The 14,235-nt window shown below is 38.4% G+C and overlaps 1 protein-coding gene across 2 annotated transcripts in view; it reads right to left on the bottom strand.

Moving 5' to 3' along the window:
- prpf31.L (pre-mRNA processing factor 31 L homeolog) overlaps window positions 1-14,210 on the bottom strand; it is a 14,479-nt gene extending 269 nt beyond the window's left edge. The window contains exons 1-14 of one of the 2 annotated variants that reach the window (XM_018226237.2): window positions 14,015-14,210; window positions 12,545-12,727; window positions 10,632-10,692; window positions 9,390-9,473; window positions 9,087-9,184; window positions 6,512-6,618; window positions 6,262-6,431; window positions 3,987-4,144; window positions 3,817-3,906; window positions 3,603-3,730; window positions 3,441-3,513; window positions 3,025-3,153; window positions 1,783-1,881; window positions 1-228 (exon numbers count right to left, since the gene is read on the bottom strand). The exon at window positions 1-228 is cut by the window's left edge and continues 269 nt beyond it. In XM_018226237.2, coding sequence (XP_018081726.1) covers window positions 103-228; window positions 1,783-1,881; window positions 3,025-3,153; window positions 3,441-3,513; window positions 3,603-3,730; window positions 3,817-3,906; window positions 3,987-4,144; window positions 6,262-6,431; window positions 6,512-6,618; window positions 9,087-9,184; window positions 9,390-9,473; window positions 10,632-10,692; window positions 12,545-12,718 — 1,497 coding nt within the window. In that variant the 5' untranslated portion in view covers window positions 12,719-12,727; window positions 14,015-14,210 and the 3' untranslated portion in view covers window positions 1-102. Of the gene's footprint in view, window positions 229-1,782; window positions 1,882-3,024; window positions 3,154-3,440; window positions 3,514-3,602; window positions 3,731-3,816; window positions 3,907-3,986; window positions 4,145-6,261; window positions 6,432-6,511; window positions 6,619-9,086; window positions 9,185-9,389; window positions 9,474-10,631; window positions 10,693-12,544; window positions 12,728-14,014 lie in introns of those variants that run through there. The other variant, XM_018226238.2, reaches the window with a different exon arrangement.
- Window positions 14,211-14,235: the final 25 nt, after the last annotated feature.

Here is a 14,235-nt window from a genome sequence, read left to right as displayed (position 1 = left end):
TCTATTAGTTGGAAAATGAAAGCTTAAGTCTGACTGGTTGCTATGGGTAACTGCACTAGTGCTCATTTAGCACCTCTATTAATGAATAAACCCTGGAGTGTCTCACTGTGTCATGGTGCCAGACTTCTCACTTTTCACTTTAAGGAATTCAGCCATGCTAGAAAAGTACTTCTGGTTTGCTTCAGCCACTTTCTTTTCTGCCGCTTGTGGATTAACAATCTCCAACCCCTGCGAAGAAAGAAAAAAAATCCACTACATTACACAGTGTCATGAATATTTGGTTGTATCGTATATATTTTGGAAGTACAGAATAAGACCAGAGGCTGGTCATATAGAACCCTGCTGCCCTTCATTTAATATCCTGTGCTTTGAACAATGAGCATTCTACCTGCTAATTGCTACAGAAGAAAAGGGTCAACGATGAATATCTTTTCTCCTAAAATGTTGAAGGGACCATAAATATGCATGGTCTGTAGGGAAGGCTCATTTCTTAAAGGGGTTGTTCACCTTCCAAACACTTTTTTTCAGTTCAGTTGTTTTCAGAAAGACTTTATGCAATTATTTTTCATAATTAATTTTTTTACGGTTTTTCCAAAATCTTAGTTTAAAGTTTAATGTTCATGTCTCTAGTATTGATGCACAAAATCTTCGGGACGCGGGTGGGTCGAGCTCTTCTCCTGCTCTCCCCGCCCGCGACTTAGTACTGCCGGCTTCGGGCGCCGGAATTTAGACGTCCGCCTGCCCCGCCCCTTTTGTGACGTCACTGTGAGGAGGGCGCTGGTCTATAAAAAGAGGACAGGAGCGGGTGCGGTTTGGGAGGGGGTGGGTACGGGTCGAAAAATTCTCGACCCGCACATCACCAGTCTCTGGTGTTGAGTCTGGCAGCTCAGTAATTCAGGCGAAAACTCTAAACGGTTACAATTTTGCAACATTTAGTTGATACATTTCTCAGCAGAATCTCCGTATTAGGAACTATTGTATCAATTCGAACAGCTGCCTTTAATGAAACCCAGAGATTCTGCTCAGCAGGGACAAAGATAAGAAATGTATCTACTAAATGTATCCATTTAGAACAGTTTACAGCAGGAGTGCCCATACTTTACTAATACAGGGTCTACTTTTAGTGATGTTGTCCCATTATTATCTACAGCCATAAAAGCATTGTTAGCATTCTGTTCCATGGAAAATATTTCTGAAATATTGATTTCTGAGAAAATGCATACTGCTATATTTAAAAACAACTATTTCTAATGTAACCTCAACATAATAAATATCTGAATGAAAAGCATGAAATAGTAGGGTGATTTATATGAGCTTGAGATCTAATGATTACCAGCTAAAGGTCTACTGGTATATCCCGATCTACCTTTTGGGCACCCTTGGTTTACAGGGTCGGTGACCCCCCTCCCAGGGCTGCTTCAGAAGGTGAAAATTTACACTTCAATGTTACAAAAACTGTGACACATAGAAAATAGAAAGTCAATGGAAAAAGTTGTTATTTCTGGTGATCTATCTGAAAACAACTAGTTGTTTGAAGGTGAACCACACCCAATTAAAATATTCTAAACAAATTTGGGATCTTTACTGTCATTATAGTCCTGAATTTGGATGCATAAGTTAAATCATTTTTTATTTCACTGCTGGGTTGGACCTCTGTTGCCCTTTAATGCTACATATTACCACCATTTTGGTTTAAGCCAGGTTTTATATACCCCAACACAACAAAACAAACAAAAAAAACAAAAACATTATCAGTTTATTATGATTTGCCCACTGATTTACCTGAAGAGGAGTGAAGGCAACACTGGAAGCAGTACCCGAAGATCGATCCCTAACAGTGGATTTTCCTCCATAGACCACACTTTGCTTTTGCAGTGTACGCTGTAAGAACAAAGAGAAGGGTAACCTTATTGCACAGCTAATTAATATTTATTTATTTCCACTGTTGATGCAACTCTCTCTGACAAATGACCCTGAAATTATGGAAATTATGTGCGCTTTCCACACTAGACCTTTTACACGTTGTCTACCAGTTTTAGCCCAGAGCACTAAGGCAGTGTCTGGGTGTAGGGGGACTACTGAGAGTAAAACAGTACTTAGTGATTTGCTAAATTCTAGTAATAAACTTAGATTTTGCTTCTTTCACATCAGCGTGACATGCCTACAAGTCACCCTGCCAAAAGCATTCAAATCATATAATATATAAGTATGGGACCTGTTATCCAGAATCCTCTCTTTCGCTGGTACCGCTAATCATTTCAGCAAGCTCATGCAGCTCCCTTCCAGAAAACCCGCCCCGTGCCCATGCCTTGCAAAGTGAGCCGATCAAACTGATATGATGGCCAATACTAGTGTCACCGGCTATTTTTCTATATTTGCGAATGAGGATTTAATCAGCGCGTCATTACATTTTACTCAATATTTGCACACGAACAGTCAATAGTCGGACGCTCATTTCATTTTTTTAATTCGGTGATCGATGGGCGGGTTTGCTGGAAGAGAGCTGCACGAGCTTGCTGAAATGATTTGCGGTACCAGCGATAGAGAGGAATCGGGTGACTTCTCCGTGCACTTCTTAAATCCGGCTCTGTAGTTTCCGAGGACTGAGGGGCCGGCTGTTAGTGCGGCTGTAAGGGAAAGCAAAGAGGGTTTCGGATTCAGGATATCTTCTGCTCAGCAAGCTTTGTCTCCTGCACTCCGTGCCCAGATATAGAGTCCAGACAGCAGCAGCATGTCCAGCCCCCACAGTCTCCTTCACATGTGGTCAGTAGCCAGGGAGGAGAAATCAAACACCGCAAGATGGATGGTCGCCTTTTTTGAAGAGGACCAGAAGTTGAGTTTCGGTAAGTTATTTCTTAATAAAGGCTTTTATTTATATTTATTTACATGAAGCAGGGTTTTACATAATACTAGTTTATGCAATATATTTTTTAGAGACCTACATTGTTTGGGGGGGGGGGGTTAGTTTTCCTTTAATGACAGTACAACAAGCCTTTAGTTGGCCATGGAAGACAGCATTATTACCTGTAAAGTCTTGGAGATCCTAGCTTTAGTAGCTTCATTGACTTGAGCTTGACGTATTCTGCCACTTCCAGACTTCCCAAGATGACCCAAGCTAAAGCCTAGATCTTCCTGATATGCATCTTCTTCAATCTGAATTAGCCATAAAGGAAAGCATCCAAATGATTTCATTTTTAAAAACGTGTTAACAAGCAAACAATCTCTCCATATCTATTATAATGCCAAAAGTAGGTACTGGTGCCCTCAGTTATCTAGTTCTAGCCCTGGAACTGTCAGCAGTCCTACTGTCAGCACTTGAGCTGGTATAGCCCAGCTCTATAGGGTTTACATTTGGAAAACAACCGACCCCTACATGTCCAGAGTTCAGGAGATACTATTTATTGCACATGTACACACACAAGCAAATAAAGGAGCAGCACCTCTCCAAAGCTCATCCTGTTGGCCTGTTTACGGATTTCTGTTAATCCCAAGCGTTCCTTAATTTTTCGGTACCTTAAAGTAACCAGGAATGACGCAGTATTAGTAAACAAACTATAAATCCCTATTACAGAACAAAGCAGCATTACACAAGCAGCCCACACCTGCGGCCTCCGCGTTTCTTTCTTTGTCCATCCAGTGGAGCAGGAAGGGGCTTCACTTGTTTGACTGGTGGGGGTTCCTGCCATTTATCAAACTTTCTTTCAATCTCCTCTTTCAGGTCATATCCAATCTACAACAATAATCAATTAAAGACACAAACGTACCTAAGGATATATGCTACATAAGTACTAAACAACCAAATAACGTTACACTGACCTTTCCTTCTGGATTCTCATGAAAACTATCAACACGTGCTGCCAAGGTACATTTTGCAGATACCAGTCGTGCTGCTTTTCTGTGCAAGTCCTACAATGGGAAGCAATAGACATTACTATCCTGCAATGAAAATATTCTACAGGTAACAAGCAGGGCAATATCGATCTTACTGATGGCAGGGACTGGACGATCTCGCTGTGATAAATGTATCCTGTATGTGGCAACACTGATGTGCTGGAGAAACCAGATAATGTTTTTCTCTGAGCTCCCAGCAGCATGACATTACAAGCAGGCATCTTTGAGAGATTGGTAAGACCACCAGCAACACCTGCAATTAATAATTGTAAATTAATTAGAGAAATATATATATGTATTTAGATGACCGCGACATTTGAAATATGCACATTATACATCATAATAGGGATGGTACACTTGTAAGTTAACTTTTAGTATGTTATAGAACGGTTAATTCTAAGCAACTTTTTAATTGGTCTTCATTTTTTCTTTTTTTATAGTTTTTGAAATATATGTATTCTTCTTCAGCTTTCAAATGGGGGTCACTGACCTCATCTAAAAACAAATGCTCTGACTCGTCCCTTTAACTTGGCTCCTTCCACATATTTTGTGCTTTGAGGTATGCATATATCATGTTTATTACAAAAGTAACTAATCATACAGTGTTGTGAAAAACTATTTGCCCCCTTCCCGATTTCTTATTTTTTTGCATGTTTGTCACACAAAATGTTTCTGATCATCAAACACATTTAACTATTAGTCAAAGATAACACAAGTAAACACAAAATGCAGTTTTTAAATGAGGGTTTTTATTATTTAGGGAGAAAAGAAATCCAAACCTGTGTGAAAAAGTAATTGCCCCCTGAACCTAATAACTGGTTGGGCCACCCTTAGCAGCAATAACTGCAATCAAGCGTTTGCGATAACTTGCAACGAGTCTTTTACAGCGCTCTGGAGGAATTTTGGCCCACTCATCTTTGCAGAATTGTTGTAATTCAGCTTTATTTGAGGGTTTTCTAGCATGAACCGCCTTTTTAAGGTCATGCCACAACATCTCAATAGGATTCAGGTCAGGACTTTGACTAGGCCACTCCAAAGTCTTCATTTTGTTTTTCTTCAGCCATTCAGAGGTGGATTTGCTGGTGTGTTTTGGGTCATTGTCCTGCTGCAGCACCCAAGATCGCTTCAGCTTGAGTTGACGAACAGATGGCCGGACATTCTCCTTCAGGATTTTTTGGTAGACAGTAGAATTCATGGTTCCATCTATCACAGCAAGTCTTCCAGGTCCTGAAGCAGCAAAACAACCCCAGACCATCACACTACCACCACCATATTTTACTGTTGGTATGATGTTCTTTTTCTGAAATGCTGTGTTACTTTTACGCTAGATGTAACGGGACGCACACCTTCCAAAAAAGTTCAACTTTTGTCTCGTCAGTCCACAAGGTATTTTCCCAAAAGTCTTGGCAATCATTGAGATGTTTTTTAGCAAAATTGAGACGAGCCTTAATGTTCTTTTTGCTTAAAAGTGGTTTGCGCCTTGGAAATGTGCCATGCAGGCCGTTTTGCCCAGTCTCTTTCTTATGGTGGAGTCGTGAACACTGACCTTAATTGAGGCAAGTGAGGCCTGCAGTTCTTTAGATGTTGTCCTGGGGTCTTTTATGGCCTCTCGGATGAGTTGTCTCTGCGCTCTTGGGGTAATTTTGGTCGGCCGGCCACTCCTGGGAAGGTTCACCACTGTTCCATGTTTTTGCCATTTGTGGATAATGGCTCTCACTCAGGCCCGGACTGGCAATCTGTGGGTTCTGGCAAATGCCAGAGGGGCTGCTATAAGGTCCCATAGAAAGTCACTATTTAGTGGGCTGGTGGGAGTTGTTTGGGCCTCTCTGTGGACTGATTGGGCCTCTGTGTACCTAAAATGCCAGGGCCTATTTTAATTCTCAGTCCGGACCTGCTCTCACTGTGGTTCGCTGGAGTCCCAAAGCTTTAGAAATGGCTTTATAACCTTTGAAATTGAACTCAGGTGTGATAAACCACAGTTATGTTATTTTTTAACAAGGGAGGCAATCACTTTTTCACACAGGCCCATGTAGATTTGGAGTTTTTTTTCTTACTTAATAACGTAAACCTTCATTTAAAAACTGCATTTTGTGTTCAATTATGTTATCTTTGACTAATAGTTAGCGGTTTTTGATGAGCAGAAACATTTAAGTGTGACAAACATGCAAAAGAATAAGAAATCAGGAAGGGGGCAAATAGTTTTTCACACCACTGTAGATACCAGGCCTTATAAATCCTGTGGCTGCTAATGAACAACTAATATAAGCATTCCTTATAATCCATTATAATCAAAGGCAGGTTGGAGTTTTAGATCAATAATAGAATTGTTGATATAAACCAGTTTTGGCTAAAAGTAAAAAAAATCTTTACCCATGATCTTGGCAGCAGTGGAGGCCCCAACAATGATTGAGAGATTGGGTGCAATGAATGACATGCGTGATTCCACATATTCATAAATTCTGTGTTTGGATTGGTTAAGTTCTAGCGCCATATCACATGCTTCTTCAATTCGTTCCAATTCTTCATCTGTTAATTGCTGCCTGCGCAGATCAGAGGAACTTGTTATTTTCATCTCAAACACTGAGAGAGATGTAGTATAGCAACAAATACATGAACTTACCCCTGAGTTGTGGAGGCTGTCACACTCACAACCATAATAGTTGCATTGGTCAGAATTTGCTGAAGATTCTCATTATTTTTGCATTTATCCAGGTTGTTCCCTAGCTCCTACAACACCCAAATAAGACAGAGTTTTTACTATTTTTATTTATATAGCAGCACTTTAGAGATTACAAATCCTTCTCATCAGCCGTGGGAGTCAATTTTATCAGGAGCCAATTACTCTCCCTGTTTTTTGCAGAACTGAAGGAAACATAACACTGATGATTTAGTTAGACCCAACTTTACAGAGAAAAATATAATAAAAGAAAATTATAGTAAGTTAAGTGGTGCCGAAATAAGTGTACCAATGTCATCTAATGCTAGATATATTGTCATTTAACGTACCCATAGGTGTTTAATCTTCTTGTACAGGTATGGAACCTGTTATCCAGAATGCTCAGGACCTGGGGGTTTCCAGATAACAGATCTTTCTGTAATTTGGATCTTCATTCTTTAAGTGTACTAGAAAATCATGTAAACATTAAATAAACCCAATAGGCTGGTTTTGCTTCCAATAAAGATTAATTATATCTTAGTTTGGATCAATTACAAGCTACTTATTATTACGGAGAAAAAGAAAATTTTTTAATGTTTTGATTATTTTATTATTATTATTATTGGGAGACGGCCTTTCCGTAATTCGGAACTTTCTGGATAACGGGTTTCTGGATAACGGATCCCATGTCTATATTTGTTAATCTAATATTATGAAAGGTCTGTTTGCAACAGAATAATGGATCTTTTATAAAAAAAAAAAAAAAATCCCCATCCTCTTTGCAGTATACGCTCCTACATACTGTTATACTATACACAATGGGGCAGATTTACTAAAGGGCCGTCGCTAGAGAAAATTCATCAGAAATCCCATCCGCAGGAACATCGCCAACTTACTAACAGGCGTAGAGGACAATTTACGAGTGAAAGAGTTAGGGATGCACCGAATCCAGGATTCGATTCGGGCCTTTTCAGCAGGATGCGGATTTGGCTGAATCCTTCTGCCCGGCCAAACCGAATCCGAATTTGCATATGCAAATTAGGGGCGGGGAGGGAAAGTGCATGACTTTGTGTCACAAAACAAGGAAATAAAAATGTTTTCTCCTATCCACCCCTAATTTGCATATGCAAATTAGGGTTTGATTTGGTCCGAATCTTTGGTGAAGGATTCGGGGGTTAGGCCAAATCCAAAATGGTGGATTCGGTGCATCCCTAGAAAGAGTAGATCGCTAGCAAAGTTTCGCACCCTATCACCAGGTGAATTTTCGCTGAGGTGAACGATCGTTACTCTGCAAATTCACTTAAGTGCGAATTTTACAGAACATTACCTCTTTCGCCAGCGTTTCTTTCCCCAGCTTAGACCTGGCGAATTGATAAGATGAAGCTTCTCCTCTTCAATCTTATGTCAGTGACATAATTTCCTGTATGCCGAAAAGTCACAACATTTTTTTAAAAAAAAAAAACGCTGGCGATTGTCTTTAAAAGTTGTAACTATTAATATTTATTTTAAATTTTGTTTAACCATTTGAGGGGGCATGCCACATTTGTTTTAGGGTGGGCTCATGTCTAAAACATTAGAGGATCTCTTGTCTTTATTTTGCTTCCTTGAACATTCCTAATAATAATTTTATTATTAAGTGGCCACTTCAAGTATTTGCACCAACATCTCTAATAAAGACACACACACATACACACATACATATAACCTATATGAACCAGCCTCATTCAAATTGAACTAAAGTTTTGTTAGGCAGAAATGAACATTAGCGAAACTTCACCAGCGTTCGGCTGCAGAGACACAACTTTGCATTTTAGTGAATTAGGGGCAGATGTATCAAGGGTCGAATTTCGAGGGGTCAAATCCCTCAAAATTCGACTGGGGAATAGAATCGAATAGGGAATTCGGGCGAATTTACGCGCTGGCGAATAGTCGAATGGGCGAATATTCGCCCGATCGAATATTCGATCTAATGCCTTTTTATTTGATCAAAAACTTAGAAAACAAGCCTATGGGACTTTCCCATGACAAAGACTCGAAAGGCAGACGGCACTTCTGAAAATGGAGTTTATTGGACTTTCCCATAGGCTTTTAAAGCAACTCGGTAGGTTTAATCTGGCGAAGTAGGCAGTCGAAGTATTTTTAAAAGAGACAGTACTTAGACTATCGAATGGGCGAATAGCCGCAGCGTTTTTTCGCTTGATCTATTTGAATCATTCTACTCAGGCGAATTTACGCCAATTCGATAGTTGAGGAGCACAAAAAACTCCTTGAAATTCAAGTTTTTTTCCCTCTATTCATTCACCCGAGCTTAGTGAATGTGTCCCTTAGTGTAGTGGTAGTGAATTTGCGCCTGGAAAAGTGGAGCAAAGCCTTAACAGGCAAAAATTCACCCTTTAGTGAATTTTCCCCTATATATCCAAGCCATCACCTTTATAACATAACTGGATATAAAGATCCAGGAATATAAACAAATGCAGAATATACAATAGTGAACGACCCCTTTAACCATTTAGTATAATCGTGTTCACAAATCACCTACCTTAACTGTCCTTATATAATCCAAAGCATTTGGAACTAAGGACTCCAGCTCAGGAAACCTCTTGGAATATTTGTCCCGAATAAATTTGTGAATGATATCTAAGAAGATACAAATGTAGATTTTAAGAGAGCACATTCCAATATTTACTGCAACGCAAAAGCAATAGATGTTCTAACATAATAGCGGCAGTGTCCTATACATAAGGGATTTTACATTAATGGAACACGTTTCTTCCTGGATAATCGTCTCAGAATACTGAAATATTAGTTTCTAGTAACAAAGAATACAGACACATGCACTTACTTAGTTCATTTTCAATCTCCACAGTCAGATTGTTAGCATCAACTATAACTTTGTACTCTGGAGCAGCTTCAACGGGGCCCATTACTGAAAATGATTTGAAAGAAAATTTGAAAAATTAGATATTAGAGCAAGCCAAATTATTGCTTTAGAATATATATGGTATCTTGTTGTTTGGACTAGTTCACATCAATATATCATATGATATAACTGCACAGTTGCTGCTTAATGCACCGGGCAGAACGGAAGGTCAGTAAGCTCTAGTTCTTCCACATAAACGTCTCCTTGGGAAGCTCATCTGTAACTCATCATCATTATTTATATAGCTGTAAATGAACACTTAGGGGCATTTGTATAAATAGATTAATCTGAATGTATTTATATTTACCGATTCATATCTAGCATTCTGACTTGTGCCACTACAAGTATCTATTATCCAAAATGCTTGCGACCTGGGGCTTTCCGGATAAGGTATCTTTACGTAATTTGGATCTCTATACCTTAAGTCTACTAAATAATTATTTAAACATTAATAAAGCCCAATGGGATTGTTTTGCATCCTATATGGATTATGTCTTAGTTGGGATCAAGTACAAGGTACTGTTTCATTACAACAAGGAAAAAGGAAATCATTTTAAAAAATGTGAATTATTTCATTATAATGGAGTCTATGGGAGACCACCTTTCTGTTATCTGGAAACCCATTATCCAGAAAGATCCAAATAACAGATCCTATACCTGTATTATGAAACACAATGTTACGGCAAACCCATAAGTAAATAAGAAAGTGGTGAAATGCACCGATTTATACGTTTGCCCTATAGTCTGATGTGAGCACTGCCACTGTAAGATAATTAGCAGTCAGCCTTCATTAATCACTCTTTTTTAATTAATGGGTAATCGGCATTTTAGATTCAGATTTAAACATGAAAAAACAAAACTAGAAGAGACCCTGATTTTAAAAATGTAAAATACAAAATACCAATAAATATAATAGCCTCAGCATTATTCTGTTTTTGTAAGCCAGGTTCAAGGATTTTCTATGTCAAATTTCAGGCTTGAAAGAGGCAGGATGAGGCATACAAAAAACTATGTACATCACAAACATTTATATTTTAGCCAGTGCCCTTTCCTATTGGTATCCCTATTTGTCTCTTTTATTAACAGTCTGTATGCAAATTATTTGGACAAATTTTAAGAATTCTGGCCTGAAAGTTCAGATTTCCTGCCATGATTTTAGAATACCTTCAGAAGCCTTTGGTTGTTTTTTGATGTATCCATCAATCTTCAAAAGAATTTCTGAAAACTGAAAATATGCATAATTTAGTTCACAATATGGTTAAAACAGGCTACATGGAGTTTGTTCTGCCATTTTTTTTTTTTAAATTCTATTGTTTTAATTTATAACTATATCAGAAAAAAAAACCCCACTTTAATATTTGTTAGAACCACAGTTTGTACAGCAGGAATTCTTGTCCATTGTCCACACTGATTAGCTATAGGTTTTACACATTGGTTGGATCACATGTGGGCCATATTTGTGGGTTTACATACACCTACAATGTAGTTTGTTGGAAGTAGAGTCCCTCCGATTTTCATCAGAAGGAACTGGACATCTTAAAAGGATAGAGGAAGAATAAAATGTGGGGAGAGGGAAAAAAAACCCAGTCAAAACCCTGATCTTAATCCAGTGGAGAATCTATGGCACCTTTTGAAATTCCAGTATCTAAAGCTGGCACGCTTACCACATATATACTTCATCACAGGACAAAATACAAATCTGAAAAATCATTGTGTTTTGTGAGCTGTATCCTTATTCACTATTAAACCCATCACTCCGTTTGCTGGTTATCCAAGACCAGACTCACACTTAATAGAAACAGGTTGTGAATTTTTCTTCGTACTTTGTTTAATATTCATGCTGTTTTGACAAATAGTTTATATTTGCATATGGACCTAATATATAGACTTACAAGACTAGAAAAGATTGGTTTCTACTTTCTGTTTATTTCTCACTACTGTTTTTGCACCAATGCACCAGAGTATTTCAGAGAAGAGTCTGAAAAAGACACCTTATCAGAAAACCCCAGGTCCCGAGCATTCTGGATAACAGGTCCCACGTCTGTATTTAGATACCTCCCTTTCCAGATATTATACTGCACAGTTTAAGTTGTTTTCAAATAGAACACCAGAAATAAATACTTTTTTGATTTCTTTCCGTTATGTTTTTTAACACTTTTCTAAAATTTAAGTTTGTGAGTAGGGTATTTATTAAAACTTGAGTTTATTTTATTAAAACAAAGTCAGCATAACTCCCATCCACAAATTGAACCCATTCATCAATGATCATTGCGAAAATACATGACAAATTTGTGCATCAATTCGAATCATACAATTGACGCTCTAAAAATTTGACTTCATCTAATTGTCACTGCGAAACTTAACTTTTTCAAACGAAAAACTAGCACAGATCACGACGTCAAGAAACATCTTCAGGGACATCTGCCACTGACTCCTACATGACCTCGAATTTGAGATGGAGTATTTTCAGTTTTTTAGCAGCTTTTGGGTATAATAAATCTATAAAAAGTTTAGTTTTCCCCTTTAAAAACTGGACCATAAAAATTAAGAGTTTTAAAAAAAAAAATATGGGCCCCTAAATGTTAATGTTCACATCTCTGATGTTACAGTCGGACAGCTCAGTAATTCAGGTACAGACTCTAAACGGTTACAATTTTGCAAGATTTAGTTGATACGTTTCTCAGCAGCATCTCTAGAGTATTAGCAACTATTGTATCAATTCTGACAGCTGCCTGTTATGAAACTCAGGGATTCTGCTCTGCAGGGTCAAAGATATAAAATGTATCAACTTATGAATCATATGGAACAGTTTTCATACTTAGTGACCCCCTTAACAGAGCTGCATAAGACACTGTAGATATAAGAAGGTAAGACATTAAACTTTAAACGTCAATATTAGAAAAATGGTGAAATGGAAAAAGTCCTTATTCCCAGTTTAGTATCGGAAAACACTGAACAGATAAAAAAAAAAAAGGGTTTGGAAGATGAACAATCCTTTTAAATAAATATGGTGTACAGTGCAATATATTCCAATTTTTCATAAATATTAGCATGAAAGAAATAAATCATAGACTCACCAATTTACTATCCGATAGCTTGGCTATGCTTTTTACCGATTCCGCATTTAGGTCCACTTGCATCTCTTCCTCTACCTCTTCAATGGTCTCCAAATCATCTTCGTCGATTAAGTTCTCCTCCTCTTCTTCTGCTGCCTCCTCAAGGTCAGCCAACAATTCATCCGCCAGAGACATATTTTATAACTGAAAAAAAAAAGAATGAATACAGTATAATGGCCCAAGTAAAGCTAAATAATATGAGCATCTCCCTACTGATGTGTGTTCTGGGCATTCAACTATATATATTGGAGCTGCCAAGTTGCATTAAAAAAAAAAAATTCTAGTTGGGAAAAAAAGAATTCCTTGCCGATACCCTAATTTTAAAACTCCCAAGATGAACCTCTGCCGTTTAATAATCATAGGGTTTGTTATGCCTGTGTAAAAAGATGGAATTGTAAAAGGGGGTTTTACAGGACACAATGTGCCTTTAATATGTATGTAGTCATTTTATCAAGTGATGTGCAAAAGGGACACCAAGTAGCACTAATTCACTAACTTACTTCTTATAACCTAGAAATACCTAAAGCCAGGAAATCCAGATCACCGTGACCAAACCAGACCTTTCATTCTGAATACGAGTTTGCGGTGCTACCCTGCACAATGCATTTTCACAGTCCTGCAATATGAAAGCTGAAGTACGACCACCATAGCTCTGAAACTTTATATTTTTTTGCAGTAAAGTGTTGGGTGACCTTTCATTTTACTTTTAGTATGTTATAGAATGGCCAACTCTAAGCAATATTTCAATTGGTCTTCATTACTTTTTTTTTTGCCTTCCTCTCCTTCTGACTCGTTCCAGCTTTCAAATGGGGGTCACTGACCCCATCTAAAAACTAGGAAATCCAGGATTTGGTTTGAGATTTGGCCTTTTTCAGCAGGATTCGGCCAAATCTTTCTGCCCGGCCGATACGAATCCTATTTTGCATATGCAAATTAGGGGCGGGGAGGGAAATTGAGTGACTTTTTGTCACAAAACAAGGAAGTAAAACATGTTTCCCCTTCCCACCCCTTATTTGCATATGCAAATTAGTATTCAGGTTCGGTATTCGGCCGAATCTTTCACAAAGGATTCGGGGGTTCGACCGAATCCAACCGAATCCAAAATCACTGCCTGGTTACTAGGAGAATTTGGTCCCTAGCAACCAGACTGCAGAAATGACAAACCAGAGAGTTGCTGAATAAAAAGCTAAATAACTTAAAAACCACAAATAACAAAAAAATAAAACCAACTGCAAAATCGACAAAGACGAAAAACCCCTTTTATCCACTGGCTTACATTAATCGTGGCCCATTATCTCTACCAGAGTAGGTATTAGTCAGGGATATAGATATATCGGTGGTATAAACCACGTACTATTGTAAAGCTCTACGGAATATGTTTAGAAATACGTGCCAATAACAATACACAGAAAAGAACTGATAATAACTTACAAGTTTGCCTACACACTTTTGCCTTCCCTTACTGTGTCCCGCCGGAAGCTACGTCGCTCGCCGATGACAAAGTTTCCGTAGGCGTTGCCCTAAGAATGCTTTATCTGATAGGCCCGGATCTGTGTCAATTATTCCAAAAGCGCCTCTAGCACGCACTCGTTCGCTCATTGGTTCGTGGACAGGCGCGATTTTATTACGTCTTCTCTTCCTGTTGGCCCTTA

Source organism: Xenopus laevis, chromosome 7L (genome assembly GCF_017654675.1).
Source record: "Xenopus laevis strain J_2021 chromosome 7L, Xenopus_laevis_v10.1, whole genome shotgun sequence".
NCBI classification, from domain to species: Eukaryota; Metazoa; Chordata; class Amphibia; order Anura; family Pipidae; genus Xenopus; species Xenopus laevis.
The sequence above is the reverse complement of the archived record's forward strand: the minus strand, read 5'-3'. Positions and strand labels throughout refer to the sequence as shown.